Raw genomic sequence first — 27,365 nt, forward strand, 5'->3', positions numbered from 1 at the left:
TACAAATCCTGGAGGCAGGGTTTATTTAAAGAATTGGAAGGCTAATACAGCAGGGGATTTAACTCCAAATGGAAGAGCCCCTACCAGGTTATTATGCACCAAAGATGTCTCAAGAATTTTTTCTTGACTGTTGGCTCTGGACCCCACCAAACACAACAACATCCAAAACCTATGTGAAATGCAACTCCGTGAATGACGAATGCAGAAGCACAATGTGGTGTACCTGTACAATGGATTATTGGACCATAAAGATGAAGCACTGAAGCATGCTTTAACCATGGACAAACCTTAAAAACGTTAGGCTAACAATATGCAGAAGACCACACATTATATGACTTCATTTATCTGAAATGTCCAGAACGGCAATTCTAAAGAGACAAAGTAAATTAGTGGCTGCCAGCGGCTGAAGGGAGGGGTTAACAGGAGAGTGACTGCTAATGGATACAGTGTTTCTTTGGAGAATAATTAAGATGTAGTAAAATTGGATTGTGGAGCTAGCTGTATAACTCTTGAATATATTAAAAACCACTGAATGAGTGAACTATGAATTTGATCTCAAAACTCATAAAAAAAGAAGAAAATGGGGGGGGAATGTACGCTTTCTAACCCCAAAGAAAGTTTTGATTATACTTTCCGATCAAAAACTTTAGGTTTATATTGAACATCCTTGCTTGAGGGATGAAAATGGGGGTGGGTGGGGCATGAGGACTTCCACTGCATCTTACAATTAAAATTACCAAAACCCCAAAACTCTGTTAAGCCCCAATGGGATTAGCGAGCATGCCCCCTCACACAAGATCTAAGGCCAACACTTGCAGTTTTGTTTAAGTTAAGCTGCCCTTCCCCTTAGTCTTTAGTTTGTTTCAGACCCTCTTTTACACCTCTTTTCTTTCGCTTTTTTGGAAATGACTATTGTATTCTAAATACAAGTTTATTTTCCTGAATATCTTTCCTTCAGGCAGTATTTTTACCTAGCTCAGCAAAGTGGTACCAAAGAAGCTGCTTTTTTAAGCATAATGGACTGAGCTGGCTCTGTGATGATGAAAGGCAGTACCTTTGCTACCAGAACCATTAAAGACATATTTTTATGGCATTTCCTCTATACCAGCTCACTGAATTAAAGGCTGTTCACTGTGGGCACAAGGTAATCACAACCAAAAACAACTGGGGTAGGGAGAGTGAATATGCTCATTATGACACTGTGAACCTATTTCTAGAATGAAAGCACTGGCTTTCTAATTGGCTGCCCCGCAAAGCTCTAAACATACTTACTAAGTAAGTAAACCAGAAGATATTGCATTTCGTGTGTATATATTCTGAATCCTGCTAATGTATTAGTAACTTTTTTAAAAAGTCTTTAAAAAGACCAGGGATAAATTCTGCTTCCCTCAAAGAGGTGTATTTTCTAAATAACATTGTAAGTATCTGCAAAGCTGCCTTATTCTTAGAAGACCTACAAGAAATAAGATTCATAGTAAGATGTTAAAATAACTTCCATTTCAATAGGAAAAAAAGCTTTAAGAAGGTTCAATTATGCATACATTTCAGAAATAAGGCCAAGCTAAATAAGAAGAAAATAAGAGAAAAATTAGGTCAAGCTTGGTAGATCACAAGTTCAAATGCAGAAATGCCCAACATCCAGAAAATCAGGGAAAAAAGTCAGATTAAGAAAGATGCTTCATAAAAGTAGATATTAACATAAACAAAAGAAAGGCAGAAACGCCAGTTTAAAAGAACCTACAGTTTTCATTGGCATTGAAGCCTCGCAGAATGGCCTTCAGTTCCTGGAGCTTCTGATGAGCTCGTGCATGGACACTGTCAATCAGGAGCTTTTCTATTGATAAGTGATCAATCTGCATAAACAAGAATAACAGAATCATATGTGCAATGTAAACATATTGACTTTATAAGCTTGAGAGCAGATAATTGTGTTTTAAGATAGCTCCTTTTAGAATCACGCTGATTTTGTTTTTAAAGATTTATTTATTTGACAGAGAGAGAGAGAGACAGGAGAGGGAATACAAGCAGGGGGGCTGGGAGAGGAAGAAGCAGGCTTCCCACTGAGCAGGGAGCCCAGTGTGGGGTTTGATCCCAGGACCGTGGGACCACGACCCCAGCTGAAGGCAGATGCCTAACAACTGAGCCACCCAGGAGCCCCGAATCACACTGATTTTTTAACCAGTAAAAGAAAGCAAGGTCCAAGTTAAAAAGAAATATATAGTATATGGTACTGGTAGCTTAAAGACCACAGTTAACATTTTAGAAAGTATGTATCAAGATAGTAAATGTGTTGGTTATCAGTTGTCAGCACTTCAATGTTATCATTCAATGTTATCAATGGCAGCAATTGAATGTTAACATTCAATGTTATCAATGGCAGCACTTCAGAATAAAATGGTGATCTGACCTAAGTTAAAAAATTTGAAAGAACATTTTAAAAATTACACATATGACATTAGTTATTTAAAAAAATGCAAAAGCATAACATTTGTTTAAAACAAATTTCATAAAAAGTTTTAGAAACAACTGGGTATTTTAAAGAATTTGTGTTAGAAGTTTAAGTATAAATATTAAGTTACATATATTCATTTAATCAAAATAATATTAAAATATATTGCGATCTTTTACCTTCATGGCCCTTTCTACTAATTTGGAATCAGAAGCTGGCAAAGGAGGATCATGAAAAATCTGTAAAGGCTTAGACACATCATTTTCATCGATTTTAATTGTAACTTTGTGAACAGATGCCGTCCCTGTTTTTCTCCCAAGAACCTGTTGACTAAAGAGAAAAAAAAAGAAATAGTTTCTTGTTTTTAAAGATTTATTTGAGAGAGAGAGAGACAGACAGAGAGCATACACAGGCAGGAGAACAGAAGGAGAGGGAGAATGAATCCCAAGCAGACTGTGCACTGAGCGCTGAGCTCAACATGGGGCTTGACCTCATGACACTGAAATTACGACCTAGGCCAAAACCAAGAGTTGGACACTAAATTGACAGTGCCACCCAGGCACCCCAAGAAAAAAAATATGAATAAAAGTTTTTTCCAGCCTGTTAACTTTTGGAATAAAACAGAAACTATCTATTGTGTACCTTAGAGCCTAGAACATGAGAGGCCCTCAATGTTTGTGGAGGGAATAAATTAATATTGAGAAGACAGCTATTCTATAATCCAACACAATACTTATGTTCTTAAAAAAAAAACCACACACACACACAATTTAAAAACAAAACACATGCATGCACACACACACACACACACACACCCACCCCCCAAAACAAAACAACGTATGTTCTAAGAGGTGTCTATTAATCTGATTCCTTTACAGAAAATGGGAATCAAGCAAAGTTCCAGGGAATTGAGGACTGCAAACAGCCTGATACGGATTTTCCCCAAAACCCTCCCCAAAAAAGATTTTAAAAGGCACAATTCAAAATGCGGAACTGTGACAAGCAAACATGTTTTAAAAACATATCCACCAATTATAATGGTCTTTCAAGCAAACTGGTATGAGCCCAGAGTAATCTAACTTTTTAAGAACAACAAGTCTTAGTACAAATAGAGGTCTATGTGTATAAAACATGCCACGTTCTAAGAGAGGTATCATTTATAGATGTCCTATGTGGTTTATATGATACCAGGGACCTTACTATATAAAATCATGTTGCTGAAAGGTACACAACTGTTGGTATAAAGTAAATCAGATGCATGAGAGAAAAAAAGAAAGAAAAAGAATTTTAACAGTCATAGGATGAACTCACCAGAATCAACTTCACTTACTTCCAAACTGAGAGGGAGAGGCACTTTCCAGCATGGTACCTTTCCACCTGCACAAGGTCTCCCCACCGCTCTCGGATTAACATTAGAGTTTGGGAATGTAGCACTTCTAACTGAAGCGATAAGCAGAAAGAATCTGATGGGTCTCGTTAAGCAAACTTAATAAATCACTATAACAGCAAATGAAGCACAAGCAAACTTTACTTAATGAAAGCTCTATTTCCCCAAAAGCTGGCTATGAAAGAAATTTCTGGAATTACATTTCTCCAACGACATATACTAAAAAGTGATATAATTTATGGCACAATTTTAGCAATAAGTTTTATATTTAATTTTGAACCAACATAAACGAACTGTAAGGTCCAGGTTGCCCACTAATTCATCACAGTTTAGAAAATATGAGTAGACCAAATAGCACTATTTTTTTCCTCCAGGTAGTACTATTTCTAATTCATTTTAGTTTTTACCTGCAAAGTGAACAGTAAAATTTTAAATCTAGTTTATTACAGATGTATAATTATTCTTCACACTGACCTGTTCCCCAGCCCTGTTTCTACCTCCAAAAAGGAGAGGGGGGTTAATTTGCTATAGTTCAGGATGGGGGGACAAATGGAAATATGTGGAAGAGAGACACACACGAATTCCTTATAAATATATGTCTCAAATTTCAAAAGGATACGTAGGCAGTTATACATGTCCTGAAGAGGTTTTTCATCAGCAAAGAGTCTAGACTGCACCAGCTGATGGATAAAGTTGATTTGCATACTATGAACCAAGGCTCGCCCATCTTCCATTGGCAGGAGAAAAGAAGGTGGTTAATCAGAAAAGTGTACAGATCATATTATAGTACCAACTAAGGAAGAGTATACTAACACTAAATTAAAAAAAAGAAAGAAAGAAAAAAAGAACTAAAGTTATCTATCGAAACCAGAGAACATTATACTTGAGAAACACTAAAGCCTCTATGGATCAGTAGGTAGGTATGATTATCCTAGCACCTGCTTCAAATGACAGGATAAACTGCTAAACTTATCATTCTGTAAGAATGTTTCAGTAATATAAAAACACCAAACATCTGAATTAATATTTAGAATTAAAGTCAGTGTTCATAATTTACCTCCTGTTTCCTTATCCTCAACTAGAATTTCTAGCTTGAGAAGACGCCATGGAACATCTGGATCATCTCCCATCACGGTCAAGGTGGCTTCAAATTCTCCCTCAACTCGGAACTTCACCCGGCCATTTGCTTTTAGAAGAAGAAAAAGATGACTACTTGCTAGAAAATAAGCAGTTTCCTACTAACTTAGAATGTTCAGTCTAACTTAAAATAAATTTTAATTAGCTTACAAGTTCTTTTATAAGTATCCAAAAAATTAGGTAGTTCCTGCATAAGAAATAGCCAAAGGCAGTTAACACTTCTAACACCAACTAACAATTTTCTCTTGAGGTGTAACTCTGGGGCTTCTTCTCTTCTCCAGTCCCACAGTCCCACGTGATCTCCCTGCTTCACATACCAGTGTTTTATCCCCAGGTACTAAAGAGAAATGATCGGGTTGACAAGTCACATATCTGAACACTATCTGAATTGCAGGCCAAAAATTCAAAATAGTATTTCTTTGAATGAAACCCCAAAAGCTGTTTAAAAAAAATTCTAATAAGTTAATTCTTAAAAAACAAAAAACAAACAAACAAAAAAAACTTCAGGTACATACCAACTGTAAGATTTGCTAACTGAGGAGGAAGATCTGTAGTCACAAGCCGATGTCTAAGAATCTGATTAAGCTGGTGAAGTGTGGCTTGTTTCTCAATTTTGGTAATTGGGTCTGGAGGAATAATTTTATCCTACGAAAAACATTAAGTGATTTGAAAATAATGTACAAAGACACAATTTTTACCTGTGCCTGTCTTAACATAGTATTTTTGTACTTCGTGCAAGAGAATCTCAAAACTCACTTCTGTAGTTTACATCCAGTAATACTAACATGACCATTACTATCATGCTTTAGAATGCCAATGATTCCACCAGTCACCCAGCTAAGATGGTAATACAACATGATCTTCTTCATGCTCTATTTACAAGACCAAGTTCATGTCACTAGATGACTTCCACCACTTCTTGAAAGTATAAAATACAATAGCACCAAGTCAGTAAACAACTACCACAACAGTACTTAAAAAAAACACAAAACCTTCCAAAAAGCAACTAGCATGTAGTGTTTTCATATCTGAAATAGATCTAAGCTAATGTGCACATGCTTAACCTCACACACACACAGACACAGTCATCCATTTTGATAGTATTCATATTCTGGCCTCAATTTATTTCAAAAATCCACAATTTTAGTTATAGAGAAAAAAGTGAATTACATGAAATAATTGTTTTAAAAATAGATAATAGCTGTTTTGTTGGGCTAACAGAGATTTCATCACCAAAACCTTCAACTTCTTTTTCTTGATTCAAAAACCTTCAAGTTTTAAGAATAGGAATGGTGAGCAATGCACTTACCCTAATGCAGGTGGGCAGTCGTGGGTAAGACCCAGTAGTCAGTACATCAATTGCATACGGAATGGCAAAGCTAGGCAGGCGTGCATGGACTAGGGCATCTCTAGCTAACGAGGCCAGGCGATCAGCAGTATCCACAAACAGAATGGCTTGCTGATCCAAAAAGCTTGAAATCATCTTTAAAGCGAAGGGTAAATGAATTAAGCTTCATTGAGAACAAGCTGCTTTGCACTTCAAATATCATTTATTCATTCCAAAGTAAACTTTGAGGAAATTAATACAGTTTTCCACATTTTGAAACATTTCTTCAAGAAATTTTCCAGTGATGTGAAGAAATATTTTATACATTTGTATTCGGCACTAAAAACAATAACTTCCTATCACTTTAAGTAAAAGGTTTTCCAATTTGTTTCCCCATCCTTAACATTACACATACGTACCAGAAGTTAGGAAAAATAAATAAAAGGCTCTTTACTTTCATAGACTTCTAGAGTTGGCTGGTAACAAAGTAGTTAAAAGATGGACTCCTGGATCCAGACTGCCTTAGTCTCTTTAACTTTGCAACTTACTTTCCCTATAACCTTAGGCAAATCACTTAACCTTTCTGGGCCTCAGTTTTTTCAACTGTCAAATGAAAATAATGATTTCCAGCCTCATAAGGTTGTTCTGAGGATTAAGAGCTAATACGTATAGGGTTGCCTGGGTGGCTCAGTCACTGAAAGTGTCCAGCTCTTGGTTTCGGCTCAGATCATGATCTCCTGGGTCATAGGATGGAGCCCCCCACGGGGCTCTGCCCTCAGCAGGGAATCTTCTTGAGATTCTCTCCCTCTGCTCCTCCCCCTTCTCGAATGCTTGCACTCTCAAATACATAAATAATTTTTTTTTTTTTTTAGAAAGAGCTAATACATTATAAAACCTTCAGAACACTAACCAGAACACATAAAATACTCCTTATAAATGTTCCCTGTTGTATGATATCTGGGCCAACTCATGCCCCAAATAGAAATCCTTTCCATCAGTTCTCTACTGCATTTCATAAGGGTACCTGAACTAGCCAAGCTCTCAAGGAGCTAAAAACTACTTCCTTGAAATGTTTACCTTCTATTCTAGAGCAGTAATGTCTCTCATGTCCTTCAAACATCGGAAGCCCACCCCATCTCCAAGCTAAAACATCCCAAGTTACTTCATTTAGTCGGTTATCTCCAAATTTCCAACTCACCACCCTTGTTCTGCTGCCTTGGAAATGCTCCAATACATCAGTGGTCAACTTAAAACATGGTATCCAGAATTAATACCACATCACACCCACAATACCAGCACAAAATGCCCTACATTTTCTCAGTATTTCCATACTCATTTTTATTATGTGATCTTCACAACTCTAGGAAATAGATAAAACTAGATAATTACTATCACCTTAGAGATGAGAAAATTGAGACTTAGCCACCTGCCCAAGAAAGCCAACAATCAGAGAAACCAGAACCAAAAAAAATGTTTCTTCTTTTAGACTGCCCAGAAGTGCTACCTTGCATGACTACTAAAATGGATTTCTATCAATGCCACCATTAACTTATTAAGAGTAATGACAGTGCTAACACACAGCAAGTTGGGACTCCACTAAAAGGCCTTGATATTTTGTACATGAATCTACCAAGCAAGGTCCTTTTTCCACCCCGAAACTGAAGGAGGACTGTAATCTGTCTGATTCTAACACATTAAAACCATTTGGATCCTACTTCTCGCAACTCTTTTTTTTTTTTTTTTAAAGATTGATTTATTTGTTTTGGAGAGAGAGAGAGGACAAGCAGGAGGGGCAGAGGAAAAGAGAGATAATCTCTACCAGACCCCACATGGAGTGCGGAGCCTGATGTGGGCTCCATCCCCCGACCCTGAAACCACTACCCACCCTGAGCTGAAATCAGGAGTCAGATGTTGAACACTGAACCCTTACTTCTCTCAACTTCTGAGGTGGTTTTTGCTGATTTAGATAATCCCAAATCTCCAGGACGCTGTTAGAAATGCTTATCAGATCATAGTCAAGGCCAAAGAATACCAAAGACTTCCCTCTGGGAAGACAAGCATCAACCCTAGTGGAGTTCTATAGTTCATCTAGACCACATTGCTTCACCTTTAATATGGTTAATTAATGAAAAATATACTATCTCTGACTCAAAAATCTAATGAAAAAACGTAAAATTTTAGTTTTGAGTAACTTTTTAACAAAACTATACAGGTCCCTAGTGATCATCACATTCTTTTTTTTTTAACCACTCACATGCCAGCTGTTTATATGGTTAATATTCTCTTTTCAAATTTAACTGAGCACTTTATAGATATTTCTCTTAAGAAAACTACATAAATGCCCAAAAACAAAGAAAACATATTCAACATCACTTGTCTGCAGAGAAATGCAAATCGAATCCACAATGAGATACCACCTTCACACCTAACAGGATGACTAGCATCAAAATCTCAGACAATAACAAGTATCAGCATGGAAAAACTGGAATGCTCATACATTGATGGTGGGAATGTAAAATGGGACAGCCATTTTGGAAGACAGTCTGGCAGTTCCTCAAGTGACTTAAACACAGTCACCATATGACCCAACCATTCCATTCCTAGGCATATACCCAAGAGAAATAAAAACATATGTCTATGCAGAAACTTGTACATAAGTGTTTACAGTAACATTACTCATAACAGCCAAAAACTAGAAGCAACCTACACCTTCATAAACTTTGGATAAACAAAAGATAGATCCATACAATTCAACTATAAAAAGAAACAAAGTACTACTACATGCTACAATGAACCTTGAAAAGGTTAGATGCTAAGTGAAATAAGTCACTTACAAAAGCCCCTATCCTACTACAATTCCATTTATATGACATGTGCAGAACAGGCAAATCTATTGACAGCAGATTAGTGCTTGCTTAGGGCTGGGTGGGGGGGCACTTGGAGGTGACAGCAAAAGGCTACGTATTTTCTTTCTGAGATGATATTAACAATGTTCTAAAATTGACTGATGGTTGCACATATCTGAATATACTAAAAACCACTGTACACTTTAAATGGGTGGATTGTATGGTCTATGAATTATAGCTCAATAAAGCTGTTTTTTAAAGAGCTCCAGGAATATGAGATATTTTCTTTTTCTTAAATAAAACATGAACTGTTCTACTGTTAGAGTTATAAACTGTGTATTTATACATTGTTACACACTTAGTATGTCCAGCATGGCTAAAAATCATTATTTATTAAGAACCTCAAATGGTACTAGGTTGAGAACAGAAGAGTCAAAACATGAATAATCTTCTAATTCTCCAGTTGATGGACCTTATCCCTAAGAAACACATTTGCAGCATCTACATTCACAAAACAAAAATACCAAAAGTTTATATAAGTTCAGTATGAGACTTTATTCAGAATGTGACTTATTTGAACAGCCAATTCAAAAAACAATACAGTTCAATATCAAAAGCAAGAGTCTTGGATTTTCCTTGACATTATGCTACTGAAGCACAACTCAGCAGTATTAAACAAGTAACGGAAATACTCACGATATAAGTAGGGATTTAACGCCAGGTTTGAAAAATTGAATACTTGGATTTGATATACTTCAGTGATTCCTAACTTTTCATTACAAGTTTGAACATCTTTAACAAAAGATTACCCCAAGTTAAGTAATTATTGAAAAGAAACCCTAGGCTTTTCATAAATATTATACCATGCTTCTTCATTTCAGCCAAAATAGATTTACTACATTTGGTGTCCAAATTTCCAGAACAATGAATTATAAAACTTTCTGATAAATAAGTTTGGCATAAGTCTGTTTATTAACATTTATAATCAAACTATTCTTCGAATGATGCTTTACAGTAGACAAAAGACCTTCTAAATACAAACTTTAATTTCCTTATCATACTGACAACAGATGAATCAAAGAACACTTCCCCCCATGAGAAAAACAATATATGGGGTACAAAATATTTTCCCTCTAACCTGTGATTGAGATTTTATTTCAGAAGGATGACAGCCTACTCCTATAGACAAAAGGTATGTGGCTAGAATGTACCTTGGTAGAATTCTTCCAGTCTTGTCACTAGCTTGGTTGGTAGAGCTCCAATTGAGTATCAACTTCAATGAAAACTGGGTCTTATTTTTAAGATTATTTATTTATTTATTTCACAGAGAGAGAGAGAGAGAGAGAGATCACAAGCAGGCAGAGAGGCAGGCAGAGAGAAGGGGAAGCAGGCTCACCGCCGAGCAGAGAGCCCGATGCGGGGCTCGATCCCAGGACCCTGAGATCATGACCTGAGCCGAAGGCAGAGGCCCAACCCACTGAGCCACCTAGGCGACCCGGGTTTTATTTTAACTTAAAAAAATTGTTATTCTAGAATTTACAATTCTCAACTTTTTCACAGCCCCTTTTCTCCTTTCATTTTAGCAACTTTCACATAGGCTCTGTGTCTAACGATGAGGAACCCAGTAGAACCGAGGACAGTGAAAGCAGCAGCTATAATGGAGGGTAGAGGTTAGGAAATCATGTGCAGAAACACAACTGTGTCCTAGATTCCTTTCTGAAGTGGGATTTTATGGAAGAGGCAAACTCTGAAAGAGTTGCAAATATAAAAGTACTATAAAAATATTTTCAACTTAGCTTGTCAGGGTGCTAAAATTACGGTACCTCCATACTGACCAGGTGGCTGCTCATTTTAATTTATCCAGGAAGTCCAGTAAACTTTAAGAGAAATTTGAAAAGGACTCAAATAAAATTTAACCAATGTAAAGCTGTTTTTTTGCCTTCACTGACAAAAACTGATAAAACATTTTAATGTTATTACATAACTGAATGGGAAAAAATATGAGCATCAATGTCAAGATCAGAGAATCTACCCACTTTCCAAATATAACTGACAATGGTTAGAAGGTTACTTGGCCTTGTAGAGCTGACCTCAATTAAAGTGAATAAATGCTCTCATTATTTTAGGACTTTATTCATTTTATGATAATTACTCTACCCTTTCCACTATGAAAGGGCACTCTACTCTCTTTCCTTCTCCTCATGGGAAGTGACTGAAGTAAAAAAGAAGGAAGTAATCATGTGTCTTGTTTGTTAACACTGCGCCATCCTCCCCAAGTTATGAGCTCCTAACTTGGGTTTCTTTTCTTTTTGTTACTGGGGGGGGGGGCGGTTGGCAGATTTTAGCATCTTTGGCACACTTCATCACGTGTCACTCCTTTGAATTCAAGGGTGACTTAACAGACAAAGACTATGACCTTCTTGAGGGCAGGGCTGTGCCTTAGTTAATCTCATCTGCTGGGGCCCCTGGGTGGCTCAGTGGGTTAAAGCCTCTGCCTTTGGCTCAGGTCATGATCCTGGGATGGAGCCCTGCATCAGGCTGTTTGCGCAGCGGGGAGCCTGCTACCCCCTCTCTCTCTGCCTGCCTCTCTGCCTACTTGTGATCTCTGTCAAATAAATAAATAAATAAATCTTAAAAAAAAAAAAAATCTCATCTGTCATACCCTATGCCCTGTGCTCACTAAAGGGTTTGGAGAATCAATAGATGAATAACAAACACATAAACGCTGTTACCAGATCCGTGACCTTGAAGAAGACATTTAGCTCCTAAGTACCTTACTCCCACATTGTAAAACAAGAAGGAAATACCAACTCTGCCATACTCAGAGGATTTTGAAGAATCAAAAGGTAAAATTCAAGGAAATACTTTGCTTACTCTAAGGAAGCATACGAATGTAAAGCTCTTTCCCCCCTGTAGTTTGAGTCTCATATTTAATGTCTTCTAGAATAATGATATCTCCAGATACGACCAACTCTTTTTTCCTGCTTAGGTGATCAAATACTAAGTTTCTACAGAAATATAGTACACATTTTTTTTAAAGATTTCATTTATTTATTTGAGAGAGAAAGAGAGCAAGAAAGCAATAGCAGGGGGTAGGGTGGGGAGAGGGAGAAGCAGGCTCCCAGATGAGCAGGAAGCTCTATGTGGGGCTTGATCCCAGGACCCTAGGATCATGACCTGAGCTGAAGGCATATGCTTACCTAACTGAGCCACCCAGGCTTCCCTACACATTTTTGTACAGAAATAGGATTACTCACTTAAGTACTCTCTCGAAAGAAATCAACAGATATAAATTAAAGCTAAAATTAGAAGCTCTGTCTATAATAAGTTAACATTCCAAAAGGTTATTTTATATAAAATAAAAAGTTTAACTCACCGCACATTTTTCCACCTTGCCAGCATTATTAGCCCACTTTACTAAAGCTAATAGTCGAACAAAGAGTTGACGTGTCCGGCTAGCAAACTGCACTATTTCTATTTTCCTATAAAATAAAACATTTCTTAATGAACCAACGTTTTGAAAAGAGTATTTCACAATTTATTTCATTTGGGCTAAAACATGAATCAATCTTTGTTTATAACCATTACAATGAAATGAAACACCTAAATAAGGTATTTACCTAAATATGAATTATTGTCATATTTTGTATACTGCCTGCATTTTTTATTTTCAACTTCCAAGTAATAAGTCCAAAAAAGTTTTAGCAATAAATCACAATCACATTTTTAAAATTAATTTTGCATGACAAAAAAAGTTGTTTACTGAATTATGCCCAATTCACAGATAAAAATGTACAATATAAGTTAACTAGGTCCCAGAGGAGAACAAATTAAGAGTCAGGAATTTCATAATTGAGACTATGAGTTATGTATTAGCAACCTTTTTGGTATGAGAAAGGAACTGAAACAGATCTTTACCAAAGCTTGAAACTGTCTCACTTCTAGAAAAGCAAGGGCCCATTTCCCATCTTACAAGAGCGTGATTTAAATACCTGAGTAATCAAAGAACTATGCAACTCTTTACCAAACTAACTGCAGCAACAAATTTAGATATTAAATCATCTAAACAAAGTTAAAGTAAGCTGAGCACTAAAAATAAAAGCTTAGATGGTCTGTCCGTATCTATTTTTGTGCTATATGCACTACGATGCTTTTTCTCACAATACTCATCAGTATTTTTATCATCTCATAAAGCCTTAAAAGCTTTGTCAGTGTGTTAGCCAGACCTCTCAATTTCCAGTCAGCTATAAAACTGAAAATCACTTTTGTAATTTACCTTAAGATACCGAAAAAAACATTCCACAGGCCCGTTGACAAGACCCAGCAGTACATCAAGCACCCTCCAAGTGGACTTTGACCTATATTAATCTCAGTACAGTTGCAATGGCCTACAGATCCAACCCACATCTCTGTATCTCACCAACAGCAATGCCATGAGGCAATGCACCAAAATAAAAGCTTTTGTTGAAGTATAATCCTGACTGAGGACTACAGAGTCTAAGTCCTAGCGAGAGCATGTGTGCATAGCCCACAAAAAACCCTGAAAAGGTTTCCTTAAGATCCAACCATCAATATGATTATTAGTAGTATGAAGAGAAGAAGCAAGGGCACAGATACAATTAAGACTCTTTGCCAGTGTCTACGAAGCATCTTAACAGACCAAACAAGCAGAGCATCACAGGCAGGATTGGAGCACAGCAGAAATAGAAAATGTGCATTAAGATCTGGCACCATCTCAGGGCTGGGAGCCCCAGTACTGAAACTCCAACTCAGCAATGACTTACAGAGCACATGAGCTCTCTGCTCTTCTCCTAGAGCAAACATATCTGTATATTATTAACTTGGTTCCCCAAATGATCTCCTGTCCTGGAAAGCAAACACCCACCTTTGTAAACTACTGTAACGTGACTTTTTTTTGACACCATGCAATCTCAGTGATCAGCAGCATGAGTCAGTTTTTCAAGGCCCAGCTTCCCTTCCGACCCCAGAGTGGACAGAAGAAACCCGGATTTACATTTCCTTCCTTTAAAACTGACCAGCCAAACTATAACAAAGGTATGCTTTGATGGTCTCTCCCATCTCTACCTTTTTGATCCAATTCCATCAGAAAGATAGCTGGTGGTGGGGGTGGGGAGCAGAGTCACTAATAAATCTTCCTTAGTGACTTGGTATTTAGGAGAAAAAAAAAAATAACCAAGGAGCATAAGTAGTGCCAGAGATACAGTCAAGTAGCCAATTCTATGGCTACAACTTAACTCTCCATCACAGGATTACTTTGAAACCTTAATGTATCTTGTTCCTTTCGCTTATGGAAACATTGGTGTTTAGTTATGTCTTAAGCCCCAAACTCCAACTCAATCAAAATTCTCTCAACTATTAAACAGCAATAGCAGTATGCAAATGTCAATTCTCTAAAGACATCTAATAGCATCTTTGCGGCCAACTTTCTTAATTCAGTCTGTTCCTCAGCTTTTTCTATTAAGTTCTATACCTTCTACATTTTCCTATCCTCTTCAGGGACTTGACAACAAAGGTTTCTAGAACACAAGGTCCAGAGCTGGTCTACACCAAGAATGTCAAGGATGACATTTCCCAGGGTTCCCTAAACAAATGGTGTGAAACATCACCTTAGGTTCTCTGGACCTAGGTTTCGGATCCACAGCCCTAACAACCCCCCCCCCCCCATTACTCACTCACTCTCTTTCTCACATACACTCTCATAGATATGCCAACATAGACAGAGATTTAAGGTTTCGTTCATACTCACCTTTCCACATCAGATTTCCTTGGTAGTCTGTAAGGTTAAAAAAAAAAGAAAAAGAAAAAGAAAAAAGAAAAAAGAAATTGACTAAATATACACAAAGCTTCATCAAAATATGGTAACAGTCTTTATTTTGGCTCTATTACATACCTTAGTGTTTCAGAAAAACTAGATATATAGCCACTACAGGCTTATGTGGCTACCTGATATTTTTTATGGGTTTCTAGCAATATGGCTATAAGGGAAAAAACCAACAAACGAACATTCCTCTCCATTCAAGATGATCCAAAAGGTACTGCATGAACCTCAAACATTTAAAAAGCTCACATCTTACATTAAACACTACTATATCATAGAGTCAGAGAAAATACTCTTTTTAAAAAAAGATTTTATTTATTTACTTGACAGAGATCACAAGTAGGCAGACAGGTAGGCGGGGGGGGGGGGGGGGGGAAGCAGGCTCCCTGTTGAGCAGAGAGCCTGATGGGGGGCTCAATCCCAGGACCCTGAGATCATGACCTTAGTTGAAGGCAGAGGCTCAACCCACTGAGCCACCCAGGTGTCCCGAATATATTTTATTTTTTTTTAAAGATTTTATTTATTTATTTGACACAGACAGAGAACACAAGTAGGCAGAGAGACAGGCAGAGAGGGTAGTGGAAGCAGGCTCCCTGCTGAGCATAAAGCCTGATGGGGGGCTCTATCCCAGGACCCTGAGATCATGATCTGAGCTGAACGCAGAGGCTTAACCCACTGAGCCACCCAGACACCCCGAAAATATTCTTTTAAAACCAAAACAGACACAGATGCAGAATATACTAGCTGCTAGCTTCCTTATATCCAATGGAACCTTGCTTCCAAGCAATAATCTCTCCATGTTTTATCAGGATGGGCAAAACTGGAAGCTAAGCACACAAAAGAACCAGTGTCAGCCAAGGGTTTTACAGTAAGTATGATGTTGCATGGTGGTTAGATGTACATGATTACTTTTAAGCTCCAGTAAGGTTTTGATTTACTTTTTGCTAGTTCTCCAGTACAATAGCCAGCAACCAATGTCACCATTTTCCCTGTTAAATTATACCATTTAACATTCTCACATCCACTGATGCTTACAAAGGTCCTGATGTGCCTCCTGAATTACGGCATTTTGGAAACCTCTATCCCATGGCTCAGGATTCAACGGCCTGAGCAATTGTAAAGCCTCCTTTACATCTAATCCCTTCTTGAAGAAAACACACTGAGCCATTTCGATTCTCTTCTCCCACCCACAGGCCACAGGTGCAGAAAAAATAAAACCAGAGTTCAAGGTACAAGGATGGGAAACTATCAAAATGAGCTCTGGCTTGTAGTTAACAATAATTCTGAGAGCAGACAGTGAGACAGAAGTTGAAATTATGATCCGGATGGTAAAGGAAACTAGGTAGAAGGTGGAAGGGCCAGCAGGATCAGATGAAGCAGAAATTAAGTCCTTATAAGACTGCAAGGAAAACAGCTATTGGCAAGTTCCTCTACACGTGAAAGTTCCTGAGAACACTCCTTCTGAGAAGCCACAACCCTCATCCTCAAGGGAGGGAGAGAATGATAACTATGGATGCTGATGTGTGTATAAGAGAGAGAAACAAAAGAGGAGAGCCTTTGGGGGGGGGGGTAGAAAGAACAGGAAACAGTGTTCCAGCTCTACCCACCTGCCCCAGAGACCCTAAAAGGATCATCTCATGTAGAGGCAGTATCATTTCCGGGACAAAGATTAGGCTTTGTTGTCTGCATCCCTTTCCTCCCAATTCCTCCTAATCTATTTAAAATTCCTTTATGGATAACAAATCCACGATTTGGGGCAATAGCCCCCAAATGCAAATTTTTGGAAGTAGCAGACATTTATTTACACTGAAGTATAATAAGACAAGTTTACATAACTGAGATCCTAGCTTTTTCTAATTTTAATTAAAACAGGTTAAAGAAAAAAAAAAAAGGAGTAGAATCGAATTCCTTAAGAAGTCAAGGCAGAGTGTAAACTCTGAGATGAGAGCATGTATGTTGGAGAGGAGGTGGGTGTAGATAAGCAGAAGGGAAAAAAAAAAAACACCCAGAAATCTGTGGCCAAAAACAAACCACTGAAATTGTCAAGGCAGTCCTTTTTACTTTCAATAGTTCACAGACAAGCATCAAATACAGCAAAAATAAGACTCTGAAAAAGTAGACCTAGCACACTAGTTTTACATCAATACATTGATTCTGACAGTTCCCACCGGGAACAAGGAAAAATACATGATTATGGAGTATTATGCCTCCATCAGAAAGGATGAATACCCAACCTTTGTAGCAACATGGACAGGACTGGAAGAGATTATGCTGAGTGAAATAAGTCAAGCAGAGAGAGTCAATTATCATATGGTTTCACTTATTTGTGCAGCATAACAAATAGCATGGAGGACATGGGGAGTTAGAGAGAAGAGAGATGGGGTAAATTGGAAGGGGAGGTGAATCATGAGAGACTATGGACTCTGAAAAACAATCTGAGGGGTTTGAAGTGGTGGTGGTGGGGGGAGGTTGGGGTACCAGGTGGTGGGTATTATAGAGGGCACGGATTGCATGGAGCACTGGGTGTGGTGAAAAAAATAATGAATACTGTTTTTCTGAAAATAAATAAATCAATTAAAAAAAAAAAAAAAGAACACCAAGGTAAGTTCCTAAAACTAATTTTGGTTAGCACAAATCAAAAGAGAAAAGAGTTATTTTATATACCCAAGTATCAAGAGCAGGAAGGTATTTTCCCATTAAATCCTCCATGGTCAGGGGCGCCTGGGTGGCTCAGTGATTAAAGCCTCTGCCTTAGGCTCAGGTCATGATCTCAGGGTCCTGGGATGGAGTCCCGCATGGGGCTCTCTGCTCAGCAGGGAGCCTGCCTCCTCCTCTCTCTCTGCCTGCCTCTCTGCCTACTTGTGATCTGTCAAATAAATTTTTTTAAAAAATCCTTAAAAAATAAATAAATCCTCCATGGTCTACAATGATAATTCTAACAATTCATTTGTTAATGTATTAAATCCATAAATACTTAGTTAATCCTCAACTATATGCCAAACTATGTTCTAGGCTCAGGGAACATACCAAACAAATAAAAATTCCCATCCTCATGGAGCTTCCAGTGGGGAGGGAGCAGATAATAAATTAAGGATACCCAGTAGCGATAAGAAAAAACAAAGCAGTGAGTAAAGAATAGAAGGCAGGGGCAGAATGCTTTTCTTGGGTGGTCAGATAAAGTCTCTCTGATAAGTTCTACCTGAACAAAGACCTAAAGGTAATGGGAAAGCAAAGGCTCTAAGGTGGGAGTGTGTCTGGCACTATCAAAAAACATCAAGAAAGGTAGTGTGGCTGAAACAGAACAAGCAAAGAGGAGAGTATTAGGAAATGAGGATAAAGAGTAAAGGAGATGAAGGCATAGATAGACCACAAGTTCTGGTTTGCCCAAGATAATTCTGGTTCATGCCTGTTGCTCCGACATTATTATTATTTTTTTTAAAAGATTTTTATTTATTTATTTGACAGACATAGATCACAAGTAGGCAGAGAGGCAGGCAGAGAGAGAGGAAAGCAGGTTCCCTGCTGAGCAGAGAGCCCGATATGGGGCTCGATCCCAGGACCCTGGGATCATGACCTGAGCTGAAGGCAGAGGCTTTAACCCACTGAGCCACCCAGGCGCCCCTATTTTTTTTTTAAATATTTATTTTAGAAGAGAGAGAACATGGGCGGGAGGGACGGAGGGAGAGAAAGAATCTCAGGTAGACTCCCCACTAAGGATGGAGCTCGATCTCATGACCTGAACTAAAACCAAGAGTCTGATGCTTCACTGACTATGCTACCCAGGTGCCCCCAACATTATTGTTAAAAGCACCACCTTTTGTACTCAAAAGTGCACTGATTTGGACCTTTTACAGTCACTCCATATACAGGTGACTATAAAACCTTTTTACCATAAGTGAGATAGAGACCCGCTGGAGAGTTGAGAGCAGAAAAGTTTCAAAAGGATCATCCTGGCTATTTTATGGATGACAAAAACTATAAAGGGGAAAGGGTAGCAGTAGAAATATCAACTGGCAGACTACTGCAGTTAACATGGGTGAAGGATTCACACTTGATGGAAATGTTGAAAAGTCGTCAAATTCCGAAGTCAGAGATGACAAGACTTGCTGATGTACTAATGGGCATGGAATTGGAAGAGGAATTACTCCAAATTTGTGGCCTAAGCCACAACAGGAAGAATGGGGATACTCTTTAGTGAGATAGAAGAGGTTTGGGGGTGGGGGGATATATCAAGTGGAATTGACTGAAATGCCCATTACGGCACATTACTAGGACATAAAAGCAAGCATCTGGATATAGAGTCTGGAGTTCAGTGGAGAGGTCTCTGCTGCAGACAGAAGTATGGGAATCATCATCACATAAAGGGTGCAGGATTAAAACTATACACTTATTCTACTGCAACAAAATAGACATTCTTCATAACTAAGTTGTATAATAAAGAGCACAATATAATTCAAAAATTTCTACAAATCGGGACACCTGGGTGGCTCAGTTGGTTAAGCAGCTGCCTTCGGCTCAGGTCATGATCCCAGCGTCCTGGGATGGAGTCCCACATCGGGCTCCTTGCTCGGCAGGGAGCCTGCTTCTCCCTCTGCCTCTGCCTGCCATTCTGTCTGCCTGTGCTCGCCCTCTCTCCCTCTCTCTGACAAATAAATAAAATCTTAAAAAAAAAATTTCTACAAATCCTCTATGAAAGAACAAATTATACAAATTACACAATCATTGACAGCAGTTCTCAACATTTTTCCATAGCTATACATTGGGTAGGTGATCTTCACATATATGAAAAATTTTCATGAACACTCTTAAATTTTTATGAAATCCAATAGTAATTCGTTCAGAGAAGTATATTGCTACAATGACACCTAATCACAACAGCTATTTAAGTTTCTCTTAAATAGACGGGGAAGCCTTCTTTCTGTTCCATTCGATAAAGTACCACATGTCAAAACCATGTGAGAATGTTTTACAGGAATAAGTGGAACCTATTCTAACTCCTTCAGTCATCTGCAAACAAATATTTTAAGTCTCAGGTAACAAATTACTATGCCACTTTACAGGCCAATATCTACGTCTTAATGTATACAACTGAAAACACTGATCTGCAGTGTAACAAGATAAAAGATAAAAACTAAGTAAAAACTTAAAATTCTTATTTTTTCTGAACCTGGATTTTAAAATGAAAAACAGTACTTAAGGTATATATCCCCCCAAATATTATAGTGTCTTTTCTTCACACACTGAAAATTAGTGTATTCTGATCCTATTTTGAAGGGATTAACAACCTAATCATGTCCCAAGGCATTTCACTAGTAACTTGATTTACAAACTCCCTTCATACTCAAAGAAACAGTAACAGAAGACCAGTTACAATAAACCTTTTACTTACGCTAAACGCGTTAAGACTTCAAACACTCTCAAACATTTCAGGGAAAAAAAGCAAACCAAATTTTTGGATTAATTTATACACAATAGATCTCCTGAGTTCAAACTCTGGCAGAAACAATTACAACCTAAATTTAAAATGTAAATTTTAAATCTGTAAAACAGATTTCCTGTCTTTAGGAATTCGAACATTATGTATTCCTAAACCCTAATCTTGGGCTTTCGGCTAAAAAGCTTCCAACCAAGAAATCAATAGGGTTCTGCTTGTAACTCCAGCAAAACCCCCAAAGATAGAATTTTCAGTGAGTCTAACAACATACATAATTAACCACTCTCCGTTGCTCCATCTCCAGAAAGACCCCAAATGCAAAGCGTTTCCTCCACCTCCTCTGAGCCCAAGAGTTCAGAAATTCTAGACTAAGTAGCCCAAAGGAAAGGAGAAAACAGCAGCCCCGTGGGGAGGTGCGAGCCTCTCTAAGCCGGTTGGGCGGGAAGCGGGGGGAGGGAGGGTTCTGGGGAGCAGGCATGGGTTTCGCGGCACTTACAGGTCCGTCAACACCATGAGCTCGGAGTAGGCCCGGTGCAGAAGAAATTCGATGAGGGTGCTCAGCCGGTAGCCCGGACTGGCCGCGGCTGCTGCGGCCGCCGCTACGGCGGCTCCGGGAGGAGGAGGCGCCGGGGCTGACGCGGGACCACCGCTGGCCCCGCCACCGCCTCCAGGCGGGACCAGCTGGTGGTTCTCCAGCTGCACTGGGGCCATGGCGGCGCAGGGCCGGGCTTGGCGCAGCGGCACAAGATGAAGCCCTCGAGCCTCCCAGGCGCTCGGTCACCGCGCCTAAGTGGGCGCGGGCAGAGTCGCCACCGCCTACCGCCAGGCCGCCTCCGAACAGGAAGCCGTGCGCCGGCCGCGGAGGCCCGCCCCCATGTAGCGACGAGCCCGCCGGCCCCAGCGACTGGAGCGAGGGGCGGGGGAAGGCGGGGGAAGGCGGGGAAAGACGGGGAGAGGCGGGGGGATGCGGGGGGGGGGGAGGTGGGGAGGGAGGTGGGGAGAGGAGGGGGAGGCGGGGAGGGCGGGGAAGCGGGGCAGCCTCTGCAGAGAAGCTGCGCCTCCACAACGGATCAGAGGCCGCTTCGGCAAGCAGCCGCAGCGTCCATGTTGACGGCCCAAAGCGGAAGTCGTTAGGCAAAACGGAAGGGGAACCTGCAGGGGGACTTCCGACAGCAACCTGTGCTTTTTCTCCGGCTATCCGGCGCCGTGACGCTTGGGGGCGCGTGGGAGTGAGGCGGGGCCGACGCGCAGGCCGGGAAAGCGGAAGCGGGGGCCGCGCGTCACCGGAAGCGGGTGTGAGGGCGGAGCCGGCAACGTCACCGCGGACGTCAGTAGTTGCCCCGCCCTTGCCCTCGCCGCCCTTCGGTGCTTAAAAGGCTCCAATTTACTCTGAGGTATTTATCAGCGCTCCCCAGTGGGATGCAAATACTGCTGGGGAGGCTCCTTCCCAAGGTGTTCGTGAGTTGTGGTTTTGGAATCGCGAAGAAATTGTAGCGGCTCTGGCCGCTCTTGTGGCTTCTCAGATCTTTGCTCCTCCCACAGTCTGCTCATGCGCCTTTCGTGGGATAGAAAACGTATCCGTCATTTTTTTTTTTTTTTCTTAACTGTGGGAAAAGATGTGAGAAAATATGATGGGGTTTAAGAGCAGGGCTGCTGGCAGAATAACTTCACTTTAATGGAGTTGGACATACGCCGCTCTCGTTACCGACCCCGAAATTCTGGGAGTTCTACCACAGAAACAGCCCTTAAATCTTCTACCTCTGGCTTTCACTCGGTTCTTGTTCCTGCTCTTGCGGTAGACGCCCTGCCCTCCCAGGGTTCTTTTTCTGTGCCCTACCTTCACTTTTCCCCTTCAAAATCCACGTTTAGTATTTTGCTTCCTGCTGAAAAATGGTGATTCTCAACTCTGCACGTTGGAATCGCGGGGCGTGGGGGGGGCGGGGCTTTAAAAAATTCTTGTGCCACGCTCGTGGATTCAGCTTTAAGTGGTCGGACGTGAGGTCTGGGTTCGAGGTTTTTAGACGCTTTCTTCCTGCAGCTAAGGTAGAAATCCACTGTTAATAAGCGTCAGTTGCTGCGACCCTTTTTTGAAACATCCTTTCGCAGATTTCCTCCAGGAGATGCCCTTGTTGTTCTTTAAGGTTAAAATACTCTTACTGTCCACTTGTGTAATTCTCAGTCATTCTTGAAAGCCATTCACCTGTCTTCCGAAGGTGTAACCTTTGGAGTATAGTCACTTGCTCCCTCTTTTGTGGCCTTAAATGACATTTACACGCAATATCATCATGGTACTCATCAAAATGCGTTAGGAGTACTTAAAACCCCTTACAGGTGCAGTTGCTGGAGGGCAGAGACTATTATTCCTCCCCATGCAAGTCACTCCAGGGAACAAACATTTTTGTGTTAGCTAGAATGGTACCATTTTTTTTTTGCAGTTGTTTTGATTTGTTTTATTGAAGTCCCCCCCCCCCCTTTCTGAAAACTATTGACTTGAGTTAAAAAAAAAAAAAAGCCGGTGGCCACATGTACAGGAAAGATAGGTTGTCCTACAAGATGGTCTTTAAGAGCTTTTCTAATCCTCAGATTCTGATTCTGTGTGATGTTGATAGAATTTTAGCTCTGCCTTATTGCATATATTAAACATAGTTATACACCATGTCTTTTGGTATACATTCTATTTGGCAATAAGGTTCTACCTAGAGCAGTACAACCAATGTGCAAATAAAAGAAAATAATTAATTGGATGGAGTGGTTTTAGAATAGAGAAAATTTCACCCACATCCATCAGATTAGATTCTATTGAAATTTCTGTGAGTTTCAATAGCTCTCTTTAAAAACTGAAAAGTACTTGTTAAAAAGGATATTCTAAAGGAAAACAGGGCAAAGATCAAAGAATAGAATCTTGAGAGGTGCAATGCTTGAATTGTTGGCAATAAGGGAGGTTATATAAATGAAAGCTCCTTAAAGAGGTGATAGCCCACCTCACAACCTGATAGTATAGCCACTGGACATATATAGGAAGTGCTGGTGAAGAAATGAATGGGGAAGGAGAAAAATATTAGCATGTTTGGCTGAGTTACTAACGGAATGACTCACCCATATCACTTTTGGAAATCGTATAATTTATAATTTTAAAGCCTACACTACAATGTTTGGCACTGTAGTATATATACATAATTCTTTCATATTTTTCAATTATTTCTCTATTTGGTCATCACCAGATTCTGTCACACTTCAGATAGTTTCAGAACTAGTAGCATGATATTTCCTTGGCTATTCAGTTGGCCCCAACACTTGACATCTTTCATGAAGTCAGTCTGATTTTAATAAAAGAAATTGATTGCAAAATATGGAGAAATAACATTTCCTTGTAAGCTCTCTTGATGGAAAAATGAAATTGTGACAAATATAGTTTCATTTTGAAGCATACAGATGCCCCTCAGACACAAACGAATGGGAAAGAAATTGAAAAGTAATTTTTTCTTTCTTTTTATGAGATACTGCAGCCAGTTCCTCCAAAACAGAGAGCAAAAGCAGTAACTGAATTCATTCAAGAGTTGCTCAGTTCATGGTAAAGTTGAGGAAAAGAACTCATGATACTGTGACTATGGCCTGACCAACCTAGAAAAAATGAGAACACTTTAATTGTTTTGCCTATAAAAGAAAACCCAAACATCTTACTGTGGTCTCCAAAGCCATTAACGGAGTGACCCTTGCCTGCTTCTCCACTGCTATCTCCTGCCACTCTTTCCTTCACTTACTATACCTGTAACCTCACTGGTTGTAGTACGTGCTATTTTCTGTAGTATTAGGGCTTGTCCACTGTTTCAGATATGTGAAGCACTTATTTCACAGCTCTTCACATGGCTGGCTTCTCATCCTTCCAGTATCAGCACAAATGAGAAAATCCTCAGGGAGGCCTCCCTTGACTATATGATATGAGGAATATATAAGGAATTTCATTACCCTATTGTAGAAGCCAAGCTGCATGAATGATCTTACCTGTCTCAGTAGAAGAATGGCTAAATAAATTACTGTATTTCTTTTTTTGTTTTTAAAGATAACATTGATTTTAGAAAGGGAGAGCACATGCATGTGTGAGCACACTCTTAAGCAGGGGAAGGGGCAGAGGAAGAGGGAGAGAGAATATCCTCAAGCAGACTCCCAGCTGAATGTGGAGCTGACGCAGGACTCAATGCCAGGACCCTGAGATCTGAAATCAGGAGTTGGTCACTTAACCTACTGAGCCACCCAGGTGCCCCAAACACTGTATTTCTATGCAACTGTCAAAATGAAGGAATGAGACCTACATGTACCAATGTGGATACATTTCAAAAACAATGCTGAATGAAAACAGCAATCTTTTTGATACCATTTCTATCCATTTTTATTTTTTTATTTTTTAAAATTTAATTTAAATTCCAGTATGGTTAACATACACTGTTATATTATTTTCAGGCATACAGTACATTGATTCAACAATTTTATACATCACCCTGAGCTCATTGTGACAAGCGCACTCCTTACTCCCCATCACTTATTTTATCCATCCCCCCCAACCACCTCCCCTCTGTTAACCCTCAGTTTGTTCTCTATACTTAAGAGTCTATTTCTTGCTTTGTCTCTCTTTTTAACTTTGCTCATTTGTTTTGTTTCTTAGTTCTGTCCATTTTTGAAGCACACAAAATAACACTGTATAATTTCATATATTATGGTTAAAGTAAACAGTGTAAATGATGACAGCACTTTCAGGATGGTAGTTACTTACAGAGAGGGGTAAGAGGTGAGGTGGTGCTTTGTGGCTATTAGCTCTTTGTTATATTTAATGGGTTTACTAAAGAAATACCTGAAGGAAATGTGACAATATCTATTAAATCTGGGTAGGGAGAGATGATTGTTAATATATTCTGTACTTTTCAGGATTTTTAAAGATTTCATAAGTTGTTAAAGTTTAAAGTAAAATGTTTCTGTTAGTATAACTTACACAAGCCAACATAACAACCCCCCAAATCTCAGTGACTTAACAAAGTAAAGTAAGAGTTTATTTCTTGTGCTCACAAAGTTCAGGAAAGATGTACCTGATGGAGAGGCCCATACTATTCTAAGCAGTAACCCAGAGTTCAGGCTCCTTCTACCTTGGAAAGCCATCATTCTAACAGCGAGATTTTTGTATGTCCACCCAAATTCCATTAGTCAGAATTAGTCACATGCCCCTTTTAAAGGCTAGGAGCTGGATCCATCCATGTTGTCTTTCTTATGCCTAGGTAATATTCCCTTGTATATATATTACATCTAATTTATCCATTCATCTATCAATAAACACTTAGGTTACTTCCATAACTTGGTTGTTATATATAATGCTGCCGTGAGGGCCAGGGAGTGAGGGACGGGTGAAATAGGTGAAGGGGATTAAGAGGTACAAATTTCGAGTTGTAAATTGTAGAGATGAAAAGTACAGCATAGAGAATGTAGTCGACAATAATATAACAATGTATATGGAGACAGATGGTGACTACACTTACTGTGGTGAGCATAGCTTAATGTATAAAATTGTTACATCGCTGTGTTGTGCCCCTGAAATTAATGTAACATGGTATATCAACTATACTAAAATAATAAATTCATTTTTAAGATTTTATTATTTATTTTAGAGAGAATAGGGAGAGGAGCAGAGGGAGAGGGACAAGCAGGCTCTGCGCTGAGTGCAGAGCCTGAGTGGGGCTCAGTCTCATGACCTTGAGACCATGACCTGAGCTGAAACCAAGAGTCAAACACTCAACCAACTGAGCTGCCCAGGTGCCCCAATAATAAATTATTTTTTAAAAAAGGCTAGGGAGCTGAGAAATACAGTCTTCTTGTGTGCCTAGGTAGAAAATGGAAATGGTTTGGTGAACAAATAACATTGTTTTTACCAGAAGATTAAAGTAGACTTTTCTCTCTCTCTTTTTTTTCCTTAGGGCACAGCCTCTGGAATCAGACCACTTAGGTTAAAATCCTAGCTTGACCACTTACCATCTGAATGCTCTCCAGCAAGTTATTTCAATTCTTGGGTCTCAAATTCCTCATCTGTAATAATAGTATTTACCTCAGAGGATGATTGTGAAGAATTAATGAGTTAACATTTGCAAACAGTAAGTGATCTATAAGTATTAATTACTACCATCATCATCACATAGGAGTAATAATTCTTGCATTTGTTTTTTCATCTAATAACCTCTGAACTTACTGTTTTTTTCTATACTCATCTAGCTCTCTCTCTGATAGCCTCAGCACCAAGCATAGTGTGTGTAACTATCTGGCCTAATGAATGAATGGGACAGGTATAGTCTTTCATCTATACACTGTAGTTCTATTTATATTGCATTCCTTTTTTGGGGATTAAGATTGACTTACATATATTTACATGTGAAATGAAGCATTTAGGATTTCTGTGAAAACACTTTAGGGGAAAAAAGTGGGCAGATATAGATGAAATACAGTTGGCAACATGTTGAGAGTTATTTTCTTAAAAGATTTTATTTATTTATTTATTTATTTATTTGAGAGAGAGAGAGAGAGAGTGAGAGAGAGCATGAGAGGGGAGAAGATCCGACAGAGAAGCAGACTCCCCGCAGAGCTGGGATCCCGATGGGGGGGGGGGGACTTGATCCCAGGACTCTGGGCTCATGACCTGAGCCGAAGGTAGTCACTTAGCTGACTGAGCCACCCAGGTGCCCATGTTGAGAATTATTAAAGTTGATGATGGATACATGGAAATTCCTCATCCTCTGTTCCTTCTCTTCTATGGGTGTGAGAATATGCATAATGAAAAGTTTTGAAAAATTGAAAACAGGTAGTCAACTAAAGGTCCAGATCGTTTTCTTTCCTAGTCAATAGCTTCTAATATATATATATACATATATATATGTATATATATATGTTTATATAATAATAAATAAATTAAATA

General features: G+C 39.3%; 2 protein-coding genes across 3 annotated transcripts in view; one reads left to right on the top strand and one right to left on the bottom strand.

Moving 5' to 3' along the window:
• MED14 (mediator complex subunit 14) overlaps positions 1–21,230 on the bottom strand; it is a 72,264-nt gene extending 51,034 nt beyond the window's left edge. For both annotated transcript variants that reach the window (XM_032329518.1, XM_032329517.1), the window contains exons 1-10: positions 20,916–21,230; positions 14,914–14,940; positions 12,523–12,628; positions 6,283–6,456; positions 5,489–5,618; positions 4,894–5,022; positions 4,456–4,563; positions 3,780–3,912; positions 2,629–2,779; positions 1,742–1,853 (exon numbers count right to left, since the gene is read on the bottom strand). In XM_032329518.1, the coding sequence (XP_032185409.1) occupies positions 1,742–1,853; positions 2,629–2,779; positions 3,780–3,912; positions 4,456–4,563; positions 4,894–5,022; positions 5,489–5,618; positions 6,283–6,456; positions 12,523–12,628; positions 14,914–14,940; positions 20,916–21,130 (1,285 nt within the window). In that variant the 5' untranslated portion in view covers positions 21,131–21,230. The remainder of the gene's footprint in view (positions 1–1,741; positions 1,854–2,628; positions 2,780–3,779; positions 3,913–4,455; positions 4,564–4,893; positions 5,023–5,488; positions 5,619–6,282; positions 6,457–12,522; positions 12,629–14,913; positions 14,941–20,915) is intronic.
• MED14OS (MED14 opposite strand) overlaps positions 21,167–27,365 on the top strand; it is a 354,140-nt gene continuing 347,941 nt past the window's right edge. The window contains 3 exon segments of the mRNA XM_032329519.1: positions 21,167–21,355; positions 21,440–21,813; positions 26,377–26,550. Coding sequence (XP_032185410.1) covers positions 21,167–21,355; positions 21,440–21,652 — 402 coding nt within the window. The 3' untranslated portion in view covers positions 21,653–21,813; positions 26,377–26,550.

Source organism: Mustela erminea, chromosome X (genome assembly GCF_009829155.1).
Source record: "Mustela erminea isolate mMusErm1 chromosome X, mMusErm1.Pri, whole genome shotgun sequence".
Taxonomy (NCBI): Eukaryota; Metazoa; Chordata; class Mammalia; order Carnivora; family Mustelidae; genus Mustela; species Mustela erminea.